The 18,001-nt window shown below is 40.1% G+C and overlaps 1 protein-coding gene across 6 annotated transcripts in view; it reads right to left on the bottom strand.

Annotated features, from left to right (window-relative positions):
* uggt2 (UDP-glucose glycoprotein glucosyltransferase 2) overlaps positions 1 to 18,001 on the bottom strand; it is a 35,080-nt gene that overhangs the window by 9,674 nt on the left and 7,405 nt on the right. For 2 of the 6 annotated variants that reach the window (XM_051404981.1, XM_051404982.1), the window contains exons 12-33: positions 17,811 to 17,902; positions 17,486 to 17,636; positions 16,078 to 16,197; positions 15,634 to 15,719; positions 15,368 to 15,503; positions 14,955 to 15,086; positions 14,670 to 14,834; positions 14,259 to 14,382; positions 14,067 to 14,165; positions 12,815 to 12,909; positions 11,871 to 12,077; positions 8,683 to 8,814; positions 7,935 to 8,065; positions 7,492 to 7,587; positions 7,173 to 7,275; positions 6,275 to 6,354; positions 4,152 to 4,341; positions 3,861 to 4,019; positions 3,603 to 3,688; positions 1,029 to 1,113; positions 774 to 856; positions 543 to 623 (exon numbers count right to left, since the gene is read on the bottom strand). In XM_051404981.1, coding sequence (XP_051260941.1) covers positions 543 to 623; positions 774 to 856; positions 1,029 to 1,113; positions 3,603 to 3,688; positions 3,861 to 4,019; positions 4,152 to 4,341; positions 6,275 to 6,354; positions 7,173 to 7,275; positions 7,492 to 7,587; positions 7,935 to 8,065; positions 8,683 to 8,814; positions 11,871 to 12,077; positions 12,815 to 12,909; positions 14,067 to 14,165; positions 14,259 to 14,382; positions 14,670 to 14,834; positions 14,955 to 15,086; positions 15,368 to 15,503; positions 15,634 to 15,719; positions 16,078 to 16,197; positions 17,486 to 17,636; positions 17,811 to 17,902 — 2,633 coding nt within the window. Of the gene's footprint in view, positions 1 to 431; positions 456 to 542; positions 624 to 773; positions 857 to 1,028; positions 1,114 to 3,602; positions 3,689 to 3,860; positions 4,020 to 4,151; positions 4,342 to 6,274; positions 6,355 to 7,172; positions 7,276 to 7,491; positions 7,588 to 7,934; positions 8,066 to 8,682; positions 8,815 to 11,870; positions 12,078 to 12,814; positions 12,910 to 14,066; positions 14,166 to 14,258; positions 14,383 to 14,669; positions 14,835 to 14,954; positions 15,087 to 15,367; positions 15,504 to 15,633; positions 15,720 to 16,077; positions 16,198 to 17,485; positions 17,637 to 17,810; positions 17,903 to 18,001 lie in introns of all 6 variants that reach the window. The other 4 variants (XM_051404983.1, XM_051404984.1, XR_007885297.1 and 1 more) reach the window with 3 other exon arrangements.

The following is an 18,001-nucleotide window of genomic DNA, read 5'->3' as shown; positions in this document are numbered from 1 at the left end:
CACATCATGGCTGATGATAAATCCTAGAGCACAGTCCTTGAGTTTCAGAGACAATATTTGAATACAAACTACAAAACAAAGTATACGTATGGCTGTATGTATGTGTGTACAGTACATTATATTTGTGCACATACTGTAGTTTTATGCACTTGCATATGGATACATACATGTACACAGGCTACAACACTACCTGTAGTGTTGATGTTCTAAATTACCATAAATAAATAAAAGCAAAAGAAAACATGAAAATGTAAATATATTTAACAGCTCTACATTATTACCATATCTTGAATATATTATTAAGTCATTCTCATTCACAACAAAACTTAGGAGAGTAGCGCAGCATTTGAAAGCAACCAATAAACACTGCATGCTAATGAGTATGACAAAGAAGTTTTTGGTGTTAAATGGGTTGCAGCAACACTGCCTACCTTTTCTCAAAAGTGCTCCAAACACTTCACACAGCAAGCATTAAGTGAGAAGACAGGATCACACAGTTAGGAAGTGTCGGGGCATACACACAAATGCACACACACACATACCTACAGAAGCACATATTTTTTGCAAGACTAGATCTTACAGCATAATATTGCAGTCTGGATCGAGGAGAGGAATAAGATCTCCTGAAACCGCAATGCATAATTGACAAACAGAAGGCACATCAGCAAACCCACCAATCAATGAACTCAAAGTTGTAACTGTCCGTCAGCTGGAGGAGGGTTTTAAAACGTACTAAAACCAACCACATTCTGGCTGTAGAATAGATTACATACCTTGCTATGGAGTCCCATATGCCTTTGCTTTCACTATTTTCACTTAATAGATCTTCATTGATCTTCTCTGCCTTTTTCTGCACCTATAATGAGAACGCAGACACAAAACAATGATTTTCTCAGTGATTTTATCATACGCTATGTAAAATCATTCCAACAGCCCCAATTTGTGACCTGCATTTTACAGTATGTTGAATGATGTCGAGTGCTATGAGGAATCTCATATCCAAACAAGTATCTAAGAAACAGACTCACTCTGACTTTGATGATCTTACTGTGGAAACTGTTCAGCACAACTATGACATCACCAGCATCTGCAGGGGAATCGGTTCCATCGTGCCTGGAAAAGTGAATAAAGAGTGAGAAAGGTATTGAGTGACAAAGGAACTGCTGCTAGTTAGTATAACACAGGTGAAGCCCCAACTTATCAACAGACTGGATAAATAATATTAGATAATTTACAAAACAATTCAAAACCCACCCAAAACATGTAATTTATACTGAGGATCTTTGATTGCTTGTCGGTCATGACCATTTTCAGCGCTCTACACATTTAATACTGCCTACCCTTATTAGTATGTAACCTAGACACAAAGAGAGGTACTCATTAGCCCATATTAAATCCAAAATATATGGCTAAAGCAGAGATTCCAGTTACCAGCCGCGACAGCATGTGGTTTTCAGTACTTTGGCAGTACTCATATTGTAGCAACGACTACAGAGTAATCATTATTTCTGATTTTCAGATTTCCTGGTAATATTTTTTTTATATAAATAAAGATCTTTGGAGATATATCAGAAATGCCTCTCTGAGTAGGCGGACCAATGTATGTGTTTGACTGACAGCTGGGCTGACAGGAGAACAGTGATATAATGTAAACAAACTTGTGCTGGTAACTGTACCTCGCAAGCCAATGACAGACGGTGTTTAGCACTGGAATTGGAGAATAAGGACAATTTAGTATCTAGAACCAACCAATGCTGATATTTCCATTTAAGTTCAATGCGATACAGCTGACTAGCTACCTTCAGGCCAATCACTGCACTCTGTTCATTAATCATTGTTCACTGCTGCAAACACACTGCCACCACTTATTAATATGCTTATATAATGTACATACATTATATAAGCATTTACAGAACTACTCAACCAATCGGCCTGACAGAGACTGGTTCACAGGTTTTAGCCATGGCAACAATGCAAGGAAAATATACAGTATAGGCTTCTCTCATGAAGGAGACAACAGCAGCTAATGGACAGACTACAGATAGTACAGATAGTAAGAGCACACACTTAAAAGCAGATACTGGGACAGCTGCCAGGGTCACACTCTGACCATATTCATTACCTTCCATCATCATTAAGAATCACCTTACCATTATTTTATCCATCACTACTTCCCAGCCATGCTGTATATACTGTTAGATTTAATGACACAGTCTGTACAGTATTGATTGCGTAACACTGGCCTTTCACTGTAATTGTTTTAGGTCTGATTTGCCCAGTGGAGAGCAAACTTCAGGAAGAGATGTGGTATAGGCTATGATGCACAGCAAACCATTACGACCCCAGTGCTTACTAAAAGCAAAAAACTAACCTTATCACTATGATAAATGCCCCCTCCTCATTGGGCCCAAGTGTACCCCTCCTATGCTCAAATGCTGCTTGTGTTTTGTCCCCTCTGCTGTCACTGATGCAACTCTGCCTTTAGGGCTTGTGTTAAAAAGCACCAGAGATCAATCTGTATCCCTGCTCTGAGGAGAGGAGAGCTGGCCATCTCATTCATCGCTGTCAGGGCGAGGCGCAGTGGCAGCACAGGGTGCAAGAGGAAAACGCAGGCTCTGGGACCGGAGAGCACAGACACCCCCACTAGACTCTGATCGGCCACCTAACCAGAGCAGAGTGCCGCTAACCACAAGAATAATGACACTGCCAAGGTGAAAAATGACATCACCTCTTAGCTTCACCTGGAGGATTGGGGAATAAATCTTGGTTGTCTGATATGATTCCAGAGGAACCGAGGGCTGTATGTGTCCTAAATCTTATGTGAGGATAGCCAGAGAGGACAATATCTGTGACTGTAGGGACCTCTAGTATGATGCACTACAGCTGCCCATGCAGACACGCATACATGGTTGGCATTTGAGTCATTATCGCAACTTGAGAGTGAGGGATCATCGTTCTTTCTTTGTTACATAGAAATTATATGGTGTTCCTTTGAAATATAAGAATTGGATTTGTTTTAGATCAAAGTAGAAAGTTCCACAGTACACTTTAATTAAAGTGAAATTGTAGAATTAAAATAATACAAGGCATTGAAAATTGTATTTTGTTTGAAAATGCATCAAACCAACCAAAAGCACAATACTGTTTCTATTTGTCCGGGGAAATTAGACAACGCCAACGCACTCTGTCTAGTATATGCAGCCTTTGACACCTACGCCATCCTGACTAAAACACATTCTGCTGATATTTTGCAGGCTGAGGTGGATGGTGTGGCAGGTGACCAGCTGAATCATCCCTCTACTCTGTCTTCTCTTTAATAGCACCCCTCTCCTCCTACTTGTCTCTCTCCCCTCTGTGGTAAGCAGAACTCCCTGCACTCATCAAAACCTTGAGCTGCTACAGTGTCAGCAGCTCTCCATGTTACCATAGTGATGGGTTTCATAGCTACCGGTATGAAATGGAGAGGTAGCTGAAAACAACCTTGATGCTGAGCTACTGATGAAGCGGCCTAATTAGCATCATTACCTAACTTTTTATACATATAGATGGGAAAGGCTATAAAGGCATTAAAAAATTGTCTGTAGACACTGATGAATACTCACGTGAGAATCTGATAGATATCCTCTGATCTCCCTTTACGTAATCTCAGGATCCATGCACCAGGATTGGCTTTCAGTTGGAAATATCCCTGTTGTTGTTGAAACAGCATTAACATTTACTATAAGCATACAGTTCACACTTGTTATCTCAACCCTGGCATCATTTCTGTTCCAAACTTACTGCTGTAGTTAGCTACTATGATATCCATGTCATCCATGCAAAAAAAACTGTCTTGGTATTAAATAAAGAAGGCTGCTGACCAGGTTAGCCATGACAATAGTGTCATACATGAGTGGGTCCCGACTCATGCCCAGGGTAAACTGCAGTCCACGGGGAGGCTGGCCTGTTGACAGGTCGAAGCAGTGGCCCTCCAGCAAGAGGTGCTCCAGCTCATACTCTGCTGTCACAACCCCGCTCACCTGGAGTGAAAGCACAAATTGCAGAGGACAAAAAACAACAACAGGGGAATGATTAATAGAAAGCACCATGGCTCTAATTAATGGGTGAGAATGATCAGACTGCTGGTAGTAATGACTAAGGACCCGAAATACCTCCTGCAGGTGGATGTTGTCCAAGTCATGGGGACTGCGGACAGCCTGCACAATCCAGCTCTCTGGTGTGATCATATTAAGGGTGAGAAGGGGAGACTCTGGGAGCTCCATGAAGCGGGCAACTGGTCCTGGAGACACTGTATCATTGGCCAAGAAATACACATCGGACTCCAAGACAAAGCGGTAAAAGCTGTTAAGAAAACAGAGATGATCAAAATTGAAGTGCTAACTGTGAATTAACATAATATCTAACATAGCAGAGAATTGAAAGCCCTAAAATGGTGCATGTCCTGCTGGAATTTTGCCACTGGACTGATAAAACAATTTCATCCAACAACGCATTGTCCTGTTTCTAGCAAGTACTAAAATGATGACATGTTGTGAAATCTTCTTTCTAGAACAGAAGAGATGGACTCTGTTGTGACAGCTGGATATATACAATCTCTTCAAAGTGAGGAATCTAATGCTATTACTGCCAGTGATCCTGCACAGCCAATAACAGAAATATGTGCGGCAGTCTTTGCACCAGAAAGGTTCCCTTTCTCCATTATTACTCATTACATTTGACGCAGACACTAACTCCAGGCTAATCTTTATGCTAATCGCTGTTCTTCAGTGCACCCTCTGACACCGAGGAGTCATAATGAGTGTAGATATTGTGGCAGATGATAAACATTAACAATGCTATTTTTTTTTTTTTTTGCTTTCTTATGTTAAAAAAGGTACATCATTTCTTATTCACAGGGAGATTTCACAAAAATTAATTCCCACCGCAGCAGCAGTGGTTCTGTGGACCAGAACAGACCAGTTACAGAGGGGCTGTTGACTCCAGGGTGAGATGGAAGCTGCTACCACAGCACAGGTAAGTGGTGAGGCAAAGGTTGTAGTAAAGGAGAAACCCAGTACACCAGGGGAAACTCACTGTCTTCTTTCGATTGCTTTGTTTGTGAGATGGCCAGTTCTCCACAAGGTGAAAACAGAGAGAAAGAAGATGAGCAGCCCTGTGGTCTCTGCTGCGGTCTTACCACTATTAGAAGTATACCGGTGAATGAAAGGTACCCACTGATGCAGAATAGGATTCATGTGCATCCACTGACAGCAGTATCCCCAGGGGTGGGCTATAGGATTACCAAGCTTACAGCTCTACAAGGTACATCAAGCAGTAACTGATCTGAAATTAAAGAACTAGTCTTCATCCCCTCATGGCACTAACAACAGTTGACATACTGAAATATCATCTTGCCAGGTGATCAGAATTTTGTTTTTCTTTTTTGTCTTGGAAGTTATTGCCTTTAATGGATAGTGACAGCTCAAGAGTGACAGGAAAGGGTGAGGAGAGAGGGGATGACATGCAGCAAAGCGCCACAGGTTGGATTCAAATCCTGGGCCGCTGCAGCAAGTAGTCAGCCTTGGTACATGGTTGAATGTGAGGACAACAAGCAACCAGCAACACAAAACATTTCTGGCACAAAAGTTAATAACATGAAATGTTTCTGCATTGGGAAATACTGGACTAGTTGTTAGTTGTAGCTTGACTGCAAACATCCAGCTTATTTATCTCTCATGTGAAAATATCTTGTAGCCATTTGTGTCAATTACAGGCAATTGTCACTCTGGGGGACAGGAAGTGATATGGGTTTTGAGTGATTTGTGGGGAAAGAGTTATTTCCATCAATTAAATTCCAGCTGGTCTGTGACAGAGATCAATAAATGTCATACTGTAAACTGTCCCAATATACGTGTGTTCAGTGCTAACAAATGACATAACCTATTATGGAACAAATATAAAAAAGAAAAACACCCCAAATTGTATAATGATTTCACTCAGTGGTGTGAAAGTTAATGGACAATTTCAGCCTGTTTCAATTTGTCGTTTTGTTGTTTTTTATTTTGTTGTTTTTACTGCATGGCCTGAACCGCAACAGTGCAAGCTGTAAGCAATTTGCCCAGAGATGCAAGGGGAGGCCCAAAGCAATAAGGTAGTGTTATTAAGCAGATTGCATCTGTGCAGTATAATCTTACAAAGGGAAGAAGCGAGGCAGAGATGCTAAGTCTGCAGCGGTCACAGGACACACAAACAAGCCAAACAGGAAAATTTAATTACTGTTGGAGTTACAGTTTACCTCTTGAGGGGCATCTCGGACAACTTGGCCCGGCAATTCATAAACACCTGCAGTCTCACATTGACCACTTGACTGAGCACCTGCAGGAGTCACAGAAGAGGAGACCCAGTTAGAAATCAGGAGTAAAGTAGAGTCCAGCCCAGCTTTGGATGAACAAAAGAACCCATGGAAGCTTCTAGTTTCACTGTCCATTACTATACTGAAATTTAAGAGCATCACAAATAATAAAGCACATTTCCTTACATAACATCTTTAATGATATAACAGTGGTCAAATAAATAATGAGCCAGTGGTGATGAGTGCATTGGACTGGCATCCAACCAACTGAGATGCCAATATGCTGGCATCATAATTTTCTACTGCATACTGCAGTACAGTACTGAAAAGTGTACACTGCAAACAACAGCTACTGAAGGTGGCTGTCTGACTGGCTGTCTGTAAAGGCACGGTGAGTCATATTTTCATATTCACCCAAGTCAAATTCTTCACCACAGCAAGCCTCCAGCAAGATGCAGCAGACAGCTAATGGGATTCAGTGAAACTAAGCTCACTAGGGAAACTGTTTCGAAAAACAAAAACAAAAACTGATCTGATCAAAGAATAAATAAGCGTACTTCCTTTAGTTCACAAAGAACATACGTAAGTGGAAATTGAGGACTTTTTTCTGATAAATTGTACTGATTCAATAAATGCTTTTAAGGTGTTGTAAGGTAAGGAAAAGAACATAACCATGAAACATCTGATCATACAGTAGCTCATAGAAAAAAAATATAAATTCTGTGATTCTTTGCACCTTGGCAAGCTTTGGGTTCCTGTACCTTTCCTAATAAAAGGGATTTTAAAGTGTCCTTGCTGTGTGAGAAATCAATGGAGAAAACAAGAGAAGAATACAGCTTACGATTAGTACAGAGGACATCTTCTGTGCCTCCCTTGTGAGGGGGTCAACGATTGCCACAACATCATAGAACACCTCGTTTTCACGCGGGGAGAGACGGAGCACACTGAGGAAGAGAACAGCACACCAAAGCGGATTCAGCAACACAAGGTTATACAACCCTTATTCAGCAGAACTGCAAATCAAGAGATTCGCCTTTCTGGACCACTTGAAATGATGGCGTGGCAATTTTCAGATCCATTATAACAAAAACAGAGTAAAAACCTCCTTGTGAGACTGCAGAGCCAATAGGACAGTAAGCTAAGAAAGAAACGTTGCCCACCTGTGGCTGTCTTTGATAAAGTGGACATCCCTCCTGACTTCTCCTTTGGGGGCTGCAGTTAGGAGGGCATCAACTTTCATAACTAAGTCACTGGCCCTATGGGAAAAGAGGTGTAACAGGGTCAGTCCATCATTTATTAATACTACGTGCTAGGAGAGAAGTCAAACAGAGCTCACATAATGTGCAGTCAAGCTGTTAACAAGGTAGCCTCATAAATCAGTTCAAAGCTACTCTACCTTCAAAATGAGTAATTCATATTTTCTTCATTACAGAACACTTGATACATGTTCAGGAAAGTGTTGAAAGCTAAAAGTGATTTAACATTACAACAACTATTGTGGCTATCCTATAATTATGGGATGCTCAAATGTTTATCACAAACAGTTAAAGAAAAAAGAAAGAGATATTTTTTTCTTCACATAAGGCACAAAATACAAACATACTGCTTTGGCTTCATCCCCATCTGTTTAACTTTGGCTTTGACTTTCTCTGCAGATCCGCTCAGTGTAATCTTCTCCAGCAAGTGGAAATCCTCCACAGTGAATTCTTCCTGCTCTTCAAACGGACCAAGTATCTAACATAAGGAGAATAATGCAGTCAGAACACGACTTTACAATTCTTATCTCAGCATGTATTATTTACTGTTTGCCAAGGGAGGTGTTAAATGTAATGTGATTGTATCTACTTAAAGTAATGGTATTCAGTGACTGTGTTCCTCCTTTCTATTTTGGGAGTTGAGTCCTGCCACAACAGCAGAGGAACGTAAAATGATATTAATTGTTACTGCCATCTCAGAGGCCGGGCCTCTTCATCCGTGGCTGTCAGCATCACTGCTGCTGAGACATCAGTCATTGGCTCTGTACTCACGTACAGTCAGCACGTACAAACAATCACACAAACGCACAGTGCAGTTTGTGCCACCTATGACCTTTGAGAAACAGTCATGCTGATTTGACAGTACTAAGGAAGCACTCTGAAAGCATAAGAGGGAAAATCACCAAAGTGCAGCGGCTTCGAGGATCCTGCTCCATTGTACCAAACAATAGCAGCAACATTTACCCAACACTTTACCTTTCTGACAACCGAATGTGCTCTATTCAAAACAACTTTAATGCAGAAATCTATAGATTAGTATTCTCGAGTAACTGAGAAGATGCTAGATGAACTGTGGTGGAGTTGAAGTCCACTCACTCTGCCGTTGCTGATCACTGCCCGCTGTCCAGGACGGAGTTTCAGGACGTCTTGACAAAACTGCTGCTGACTACGGATAAAATCCACTTCCAGTGTGTTGAACTTTTTCTCAAAGGCATCATCGTCCATACCCTAGAGCGGAAAAACAAAAGTTTGTTTGGGTATTGGTAAATTGATTGCATTGTTGGTTGACACATTTCTGAAGAATTTGTGATGTACTGTAAGATCCAATAGACTAGCTCAAGGACCTTTCTGCCTTTATAGCCTGTCCAAAACAAAATCTGAGTGATGCATTGGTGTAAGGAATGATGTATGTGATGCAAAAGAATTATTCACAATATCATTGATGCCTTACATCAGCGCAATCACTGCAGCTATCAAACATAAAATATTTCAGCCACAGGACCGAGCTGTAAGAAATGCACATGTGTTAAAATTAGATTAATCAATTTGTAATTAATATAACAAACTCTTAATTAAGGCTCAGCCATTTTTGTCTATAACAAATTAGGTGTGGGAGCGTGGAAGGTTTGTGGAGTCAGGTTATTAGTTTCTCCAGCATCTCTCCTCAGGAGAACAGGTGAAATACCAATAATGTCAGCACAATCCAGTCAGCAAGTCTGTCTGGCAGCCAATAATAAACTCATATCCCTCGACTCTAAGTCTCAACTCACACAGCCACCTCCTAGCTATCTTTCTGTTGCTATTTCCAGCCCATTCTCTCCCCATTGTTTAAGGCTGGTATAATTGAAGGGCAGTTTGTTACGGCTGGTCCCAGATGTAACCTGTGCTGTATGACTTGTTCCTGATGGGAGAGATGGGAGATCTCCTGTCAGCTGATTTGTTGATTAGTGTCAGAGAATTTGTATTCTTACGTGTAATGATGTGTGGGTGGATACTGCACACTACAGCATGGAGAACACTAGTGGCTGTAGACTGCTTACAGCAGCAGCAGAGTGATGGTCAGGCTTGGCTGAACACATGAGGCTCACACAACCATGAACGGTGAGCAGAAGCTCAGCCATTCATTCAGGTCCTGGAGACCAGGTATCCACCATCACTTTTTAGTTAAAGATTCAGCGTGTGGAGCCCGCTGTGTGCTGGCCCCTGTGACAGATCAAGTGGAACTGACAGTGAGTAGGCTGCTTGCCTTGGCATCCACAGGCTGTGGAGCATCATGCGTGCTCTAAATGTATTCTGTTAGCTGATGTTCAGGAGAGGAATGAGAAGATGGGCTCATCAATCACCATTTTCCCCGAGTGTGCACTTAAATCAAGAAAGCAGTGGGAGACAAACCTTTGCGAGTGGTTATATCCAACCTTTGTTTTCCTCGTTTTTGCCGTTATGCTCATAAATTCTGCCTAAAATGTTCCCACGTATATCAGTGTCAAAATAATAGTCCTCCAATACATACATTACATTTCGCAGATATACCTTTCACTGACAAAATCAAAGGCAACAACCTAAAATCAAAACATCAAACCCCCCAAAAAAGTGACTTAAGTATATTTATTTTATGCTTTTTCTACTTCACAACATTTCATTGGGAAATATTGTAATTTTTACATAATTTCATCTTTTTACTCTTATACATCTGACAGGTATAGTAACTAGTTAGTTTTCAGATTAGAAAAGCCTGCATATCTTTGATATGATGCTATACCATAAGACAATATAGATTTATCAGCTGTTAGATACTGTTTATATTTAGCTATCCCTTTAATATCTCTGGTTGTATTAGTCCATGGCAGGCAGTGTTGCAAATCAGTGAGCAGGACTGTTTTATGGCAGTATTGGATTTATAGGATTTTACATCAGTGTGATGAAGTACCTTAGGTACTGTACCTTTTACACTGGTTCAGCCTAAAACAGAAATTTCCATATAGTTATTGTATGTCTAAATGGTTTATCAAAGTAATTTTTAAAGAAATGTACTATGCCACAGTGCATATCAATACCTTAATACAAAACTAGATATACCATAACAGAAGACTGGTGTGATAGCATCTTTTATATCATTTGTGTTGTTCCTATGCTTCTTTGTTTGCTGGCTGTGTGTCCTCTGAGGTGGGATTTCACCACGTCAGCTCACCAGGCATTCATGTGTTTAACGCAGGAGATAATAAAATGAAAATTTCTAATCAGCCTCAACTGCTGGTATCAGAAAATGTCTATGTTTACTTCCTGTGTTGTTGCTGGTAGGAGACATATCCTACTTGTAATGATGATCATGTAAACTGCTCCTTTCTGACAGCCAGGAGGCAGGTCACATGTAAAAAGCCCAATATTACATGAATGTGTTATCTTGGTTATGCTACTTGCTAATTACTTCATAAGAGTACGCTCATGTTTCAGCACACGAACACCTTGTTGCATTGTGATTGTTAGTGTGGTTATAGGCCATGTTTAAATGATTTTGGGGGTTTGACATTGTGTGTTTGTGGGACCTTTTGGACTGTATTGGGGAACAGTTACTTCTTACCAAATATCATATATATATATATATATATATATATTATCACATAAATCAATATTATGTGATAATATTATATAGATGACTTTTGGTGCTTTCAGAAGATAATTGTAAGACAGGGAACTATTAGTAAAAATTATATTTCTACAAGGGATAATCAGTAATTATTAATTTCACTCAGAACAATAAAAATGTTACCAAAAGAATGCTTGGTTGTGTTTTTCTGCAAACGCCATGGTTCTCAAATATTAAATGTTGTCTAAAAACAAGTACCTACACAAGAACGTTGCCTAAATGAAGTCTAAATTTGGCAATATGCTGATTCCAATCAGGAATTATCAGATCAAATAATTAACGAGAACCAGACTATGAATCTGACAGGCTTTCGGTTCTTGACCATTTTTAAGCAGCCCCAGCTAGCTGCTACAAAAACATTTTGCTCTGTATCAACAAAGTGTGGAGGTTGAATACCAAACATTTCTTACTGTAATGGCTACTGGTAACGGCAAATGTATGTCGTATAACAATAAAGAAAAATTCAAGACCTCGTCTAGTCTCACAATATAATCAGCACCCACACTTCTATTTTGATGTAAAAAATACAGAGTTTAAAAGGCATCCATTTGCTTGAAATATAAAACATGCAAATGAAATGTTTGGAAACTGAATCCCTGAAGTGACAAAACAGAACTACATTCCTTAATCCCTCCTTTACCTGAATCAGTAAGTCCTTCATCTTGGTCCCCTGTTGGAGGAGCTGGCTGCTCTCCTCTTTCAGGAGTTTTTGCACAAACTCTGCTGCAGCCTTATTCTTCTGGGTGAGGAGAGAAGCCCAGATAGCCCTGTACAGCACAGTGTTATCTTCGCTGGGCTTTCCACTGGGGTTATCTATCACCCCCACACGCACTCCAGGGCTGGCCTTCTGCTTGCACACACACACAAACAGAGCAGTGATATAAATTCACACAAATATCACACATTCTCATATTTCCACAGACCACAGGTGTCAGTGAGGGAAAGTGCTGGGAGGAGAGAGTGTTGATTGCTTAAAAGAGACAGTAAAGGTTTTCTCCTAATCTGCTTATTCTACGAGCAAAGAATCTTTTTTTTTCATGATAAATACAAAATGCCTCCTTGCTGCATCACACTTCATTGATCTGTAGCGTATCAACAGTGAATATTTCATTTTAGAAGCATCTGTACCGATGATTCTTCCGAGAGCAAACATGCAGAAAATTCATTTTCTGATTAAATTTACTTTGGGTTGTGTCATAGGGGCCTGTCTTTAACATCAGTAAGAAAAGTGTCAATATACTTCATCACTTCTGCTTGTATGTTAGGTTTATTACATACAGAGATATACAGATTTGCTGCAGACGAGTTTTGTAGCTGTGGCAACACCAGCTGAGTCAAAGACAGGTCAATGCGAGAAATGTTGTTTATTGAGTCAACATTCATTCCTTCTAAGAATCCAAGGCTTTTGATATATTGTCAACACTACATCAAAAGAAATCACGCACTGTTGTTTGAATTCTTCTTTCACTACACTTAACATTAGCATTTATGTTTTTAATGCATAATAAAAACAACACACATAATTAAATTATGGGTTTAAAGAATGGGCAGAGGTGAACAGGACAGAGAGTAGATGATACTCACCATATGTTTCAGAGCACTGAGCAAAAGTTTTCTTCCTGAGACCTTCTCAAAATCTCCGACTATCCACATGGTCACAGCACTCATCCCATCCTCATCTAAGGTTAAAGAGAAATAATTCTTTAGTACCTTGAATACATATGATACATATTACGTGCCACTTTAAAATATATTCCAGTCCACACTGCTGTACTCGGCAGTTTCCTCACATTTGTACGATTGATACACAATGAAAGTGCCAGTGGAGGGCGAATGTATTTTTGAGTGGTTTCTATCCCAATGTCAACCTTAATGCTTACGTGGCATTTAGCATGAACTGCTAATCCTTTAAAAGGGTTAGCTTATGCTTATTCGCTGACAATCGGATGAAAGTGAGAAGGAAAATGAGGTTCAGTCATTACAGTGAATGTTCAGTTTGTGTGCGAGAGGTGAGAGAGACATCTGGCAAAGAGCTCAGTGTATTAGTAGAGAATAGTGCCACCTGCCATAGTTATATTCCCCCTAGTCAGTCAGTCAATCAGTCAGTCAGAAAAGCAAGCAGTCAGCCGATCAGCTAGTCCACAGAGGGAGGACGGCAATCAGCCTCCTCAGCCTCACTGAGACAGCTACACTCCAGGCCAGAGCAGTGAAATGTAGCTCTGACGACCATTTAGACTGTTGGCCCAAAGCCAGTCAGCAAACCCAGCAATTATCTTGCTGGAGGCGCAGTCTGTCTACTTTAACAAAGGTCAATTTCACACCTTCATACATCAGTAAAGCAGTACTTTTGTTTAGATACTGCTCATTTGAAGATTTTAAACAAGTTAAGTTCTTATTGGTTGTTCCACTTTAGATGACAAGATGCAGATGCTTGAATAACGCTTCATTTAACTCATTTAATTTCTGTCAGTCACATACTGTGGCATACATGTACTTTGTATATGTATTAGCATATATTGTATATATTTTATTACTATAAAAGGTACATAGGCTCTTATTATATTTCTCTTTCCATTTTTATTTTTTACTTATATGTATAAACCTATATATACACATTTCTATTCTATATATATTGTGTTAGATATTGTAATATAAGTATTATTTCTATTCTTTAACATTGTGTGAGCACCTTGAACAACTAAAGAGTATATCGGATTCTGATTCTGATAAGTGATTTATATAGTTGCAAGTCATTGTTTTACTGACAATGAAACGGTGTTATCTGAAATTGTGTAAATTAGGAAAGATAGGCATAGAATAATTAGTGACTCCATACCACTATTTGTAAAATACTTCATTCTCTTAGCCATCACAGCTGTTTTGTCTCGGGAGTCCAAGAATGAAAACATAGTTGTGTCCTCCCAATCATCTACAACTGCAAGACAAGAAAGAAAAAGTGAAAACAAAATTAGAGGAATATACAGTGTGAATCAGTAATGTATAGTTTAAGATGAGTAGCACAGGTCACCTGGCTTTGCAGTGAAGTCCAGGTACTGTCGGTCAGTGCTCAGGATAAGAGGGTTCATCCTGGGAACCACATTGGCCTCTTCCATTAGATAGTCCACCACATCTGAGCCCTCAGTCAATTGACCCTGTAGGCATAGGACAAAAACGGATGAGAGTGACGTCCCTGAGAACATCAATACTGGTTCTTGTGTGTGGCTTATTTTTGACCAAAAATGTTATGACCTTATTTTACAAGTGTAAATGTATCTGTAAATGCAATAATGTAAAGGGCCGGGGGAGGAATATGTATTCGCTATAAAGAGTAACACAGCAAACAACTGCTATCTGGCAAATTACGTATATCAATCTAAAGGTTCTACTCCCACCACAAAACAGAGGTAGGTTTGGCAGATTGAATACAGACATGTCATACCATAAAGACAGCTCTCTGGAAGGCGGTGGTGGTGTCCATTATGCGCTGCAGGATAATGGTTTCCAGCTCGTCTGGGTCCATCTCATCTGGGCTTAGAGGGACTCCATTAAATAAAGCCAGTGGTAGGGCACCCAGGCCACTCTTTTGGTGGAAGAGGGCACCATCCTGGAGCACACAAAACATAGACTGAATTCTTTGCATTCTCCTGATTAATATTATTTTACGGAATTATTCTTACTTCCAATAAAGAGAAAGAAACAAGAGCGGGCTATTTCATTTCCTTACCTGCCTTTTGTCATCATACTCGGATTCTACACCTAGAATCCTTTCAGCGTTGGCTTTGGGGAATTTTCTCTTCAGGTAAGAAGAGACTGTATCAACAGACAGCGTCTCCCCTACATCTACTTTGTTATACATCTGCAAGAGAGTGGCAAGTCAGATCAGATTTGACCATCACTGTCTTCAAATCCCTGCGACTGTCAATACTTTCCAACTCTATCTGGAAGAGCTGATACCGGAGGCAAAATCCCACCGACTCATCTAGTCCAATCATGTCTAAAACCACAGGATAACACGAGACACAATAAAACAACTGACTTCTGAGGCATGAAGAGACATGAGCTGGAGAGGAATGTGCTTTAGTTATTCTTCAAGAAGTGCTTGCTAAAACAACAGAGATTTATATGTGACATACTTACTGAGAGCATGGACAACAGAGCCTGGGATAAATCATACTCGTCTGCAATGTAATTCAAGAGTCGGTAAAATCCAACCCCTGCGTCTGAGAAGCCATCAATCTCATCTTTGGTGTTGACAACAAACACAAATCCAATCCTATAGAAAGGGGTCAAAAACAAGTATTTAATTTGCAGGTGAAATGAGAATCACTACCTGGTAAAGACTATGAATGCCAAAAGTGGACCATATAAAGAGCTTTGGAGGTGTGACAAATAACAGCACCAACCTCAGAGGGATCTTATGCTTGTAGAAAAGCTCTGCTAGTTTCACCAGCTCAACACTTTCTTCTCGTACTGGATCTAGGAACAGCACCTAACAACAAAGGCATCATCATCTAATCTGAATCATAATACATTTACAAATACTCAGTGTCTGACTTGGCTCATAGATGAATTCCAGTTTAGTACAATAATACATCCAGTCCCAGACAATTCTGATAAACAGAGGCAATTGAAAATGTACTCACTATTCTCTGCTGTAAGAGTGAGTCTAACTGTACTAACTGAAAGGTAACAGCCCACAATTTGACATTTAATCTGAGTCTATCAGAGAAGAGTTTCACAGGGTTCAGTTAGGTAAGTCAAAGTAACAGCTGAACTACAGACTGCTCTCAATTCCATTCCCTTCGTCACCTCTACCTCTCAGCATTTCTGGCCTTCAGGGAACTCACCAAGTTGAAGAAATTGCGTCGGATCTGGCGGATGACTCCAGGAAAGGTGGCTCTGAGTAGCTCCTGCACACCTGTTGGCCAGCTGCGGTACACTGGGTCATTCTCTATGTCATTTAGCCACTAAAAAGTGCATGACAAATATAGAGCTTGTGTGAAAATGATGATATTCATGAGTTAAGTGCAAGTAAGCAAACAGTAATATTGGAACAGGTAGAGAGTAGAGTAGAAAGTACCTCACTCAAGGTATATTCTGACTGGTAGAGTGGTGTTTTTCTATTACTACTCTTTTTACTACATTTCTTCGATGGCTAAAACATGATACCCATGACAGAAATCAAAATGCTGGTTTATGCTTTAACTGAGGGCTTTTCACTTGAGCCGCCTAGTAACAATACATGACTTACTAATCAAATATGTTATGTGTGATATCAGAGTAAGATATCATGTGCCTAAAAATACCTTACTCCTTTGCTTTTGTTTGGCCTTATCACTCTGTGTTTGTAACCTCCACAAGCAACCTCTCCCAAAACTCTAAATTCCAAACTTTCATTCACAAATGCTGTGCATCCAAGGCTGGCTGAATGTTTGGGTGTAACTGCATTTCCAAGAGCAACTACACCCTGTACTTGACTTTAATGATTCAGTGTGGTGATAAGCGTATCCTGTTATTTGTTTGAGTGCTGAGATACTGCACAGAGTTACATTAGGTAGGCTTTTGAAAGTTTAATTTCTTTCCTGTTAACTGTAGTTCTATACCTTAAAAATGTAATCAGAAGCTAAATAAAGCTGTTGCAACGCACATAACTAAACAGTTCCATGCACAGACATATGACAAAGCTATTAGATATGGATTTTTATGATAAATGACCAGAATCATGGCTCCAAAATTATTCATTATTGCTGGCCAATCTGGAACTATTAGTGGTCTTTCTCTCTATAACTTAGAGTACAAGCCTTGTCTCAGTGCAAACGTTTGCCTTGCTGGCACACTGTCATTATCTCTCTCTCTCTCTCTCTCTCTCTCTCTCTCACTCTCTCTCTCTCTCTCTCTCTCAGACACACATACTGTACATAATCTTCATCTCTAGAAGGGGAAATGCAACCTGAAATGATAGAATTCTTTGTGGAATGTGGAAAGGCTTAAAATCATAATTTCTTTGGCATTTTTATAGTACCTAGAATATTAAAATGGCCAGAGGGGCTAAAAGGAACACTTGCAAGTTTTTAATTTGATAGCTTTTCTTGGCTAACTTCCTAATTAATAACTGAAATTTCTGGCAGGCTTGAGACCGTTGCAATAGGCTGTTGACTGATCCACTAATTCATACCCTGGTGCGAGTACACAGAACATAAAAAACCTGCAGAGTTGATCTGAGCCAGAAGAATAATGATTTTCAACAGGACTCACCATTATAGCAGGATGTCTGATGTCTAAGGCATAGCTGTCATCCACAGCGTTCACAGGTAACCTTAGCAGCTTGCCCTGATGTTCTCCTTTTATGCCTAAGTTATGAAGTCCCTCCAAGACCCTGGCCTCTCCTCTGAGGATGTCCAAAATGCTGTTAATACCAAATCACAGGTTAGTTATTTATACATATTAGCTGTGTGGCAGTGGTTTTGGGTTGCAACAAACTTTGATCTTGCTGTAACAGGATTACTGAGCCAATTCATCGATCTGAGACTTCCTGGGGAGAGCACAGACAAACCACCAATCCCTCCTGCTGGATTCCTACCTGAAAGGGTTGTGAATGTCCAGATCAATGTGCAGTCCGTTGATGAAGAGCTCCCCGTCACCCGGGTGAACACCAATGGTCTCACTGAGATGCTGAAAGAACAAACTCAAAGACTTAGTCGAATGCCAAAATCGCTAAATGAGTGATTCTACCTTTAATGTCTGGTCTTTTGAGTAGAAAAGATGTGCACA

Source organism: Dicentrarchus labrax, unplaced genomic scaffold, assembly GCF_905237075.1.
Source record: "Dicentrarchus labrax unplaced genomic scaffold, dlabrax2021, whole genome shotgun sequence".
Taxonomy (NCBI): Eukaryota; Metazoa; Chordata; class Actinopteri; family Moronidae; genus Dicentrarchus; species Dicentrarchus labrax.
This window is presented reverse-complemented; position numbering and strand designations above follow the sequence as displayed.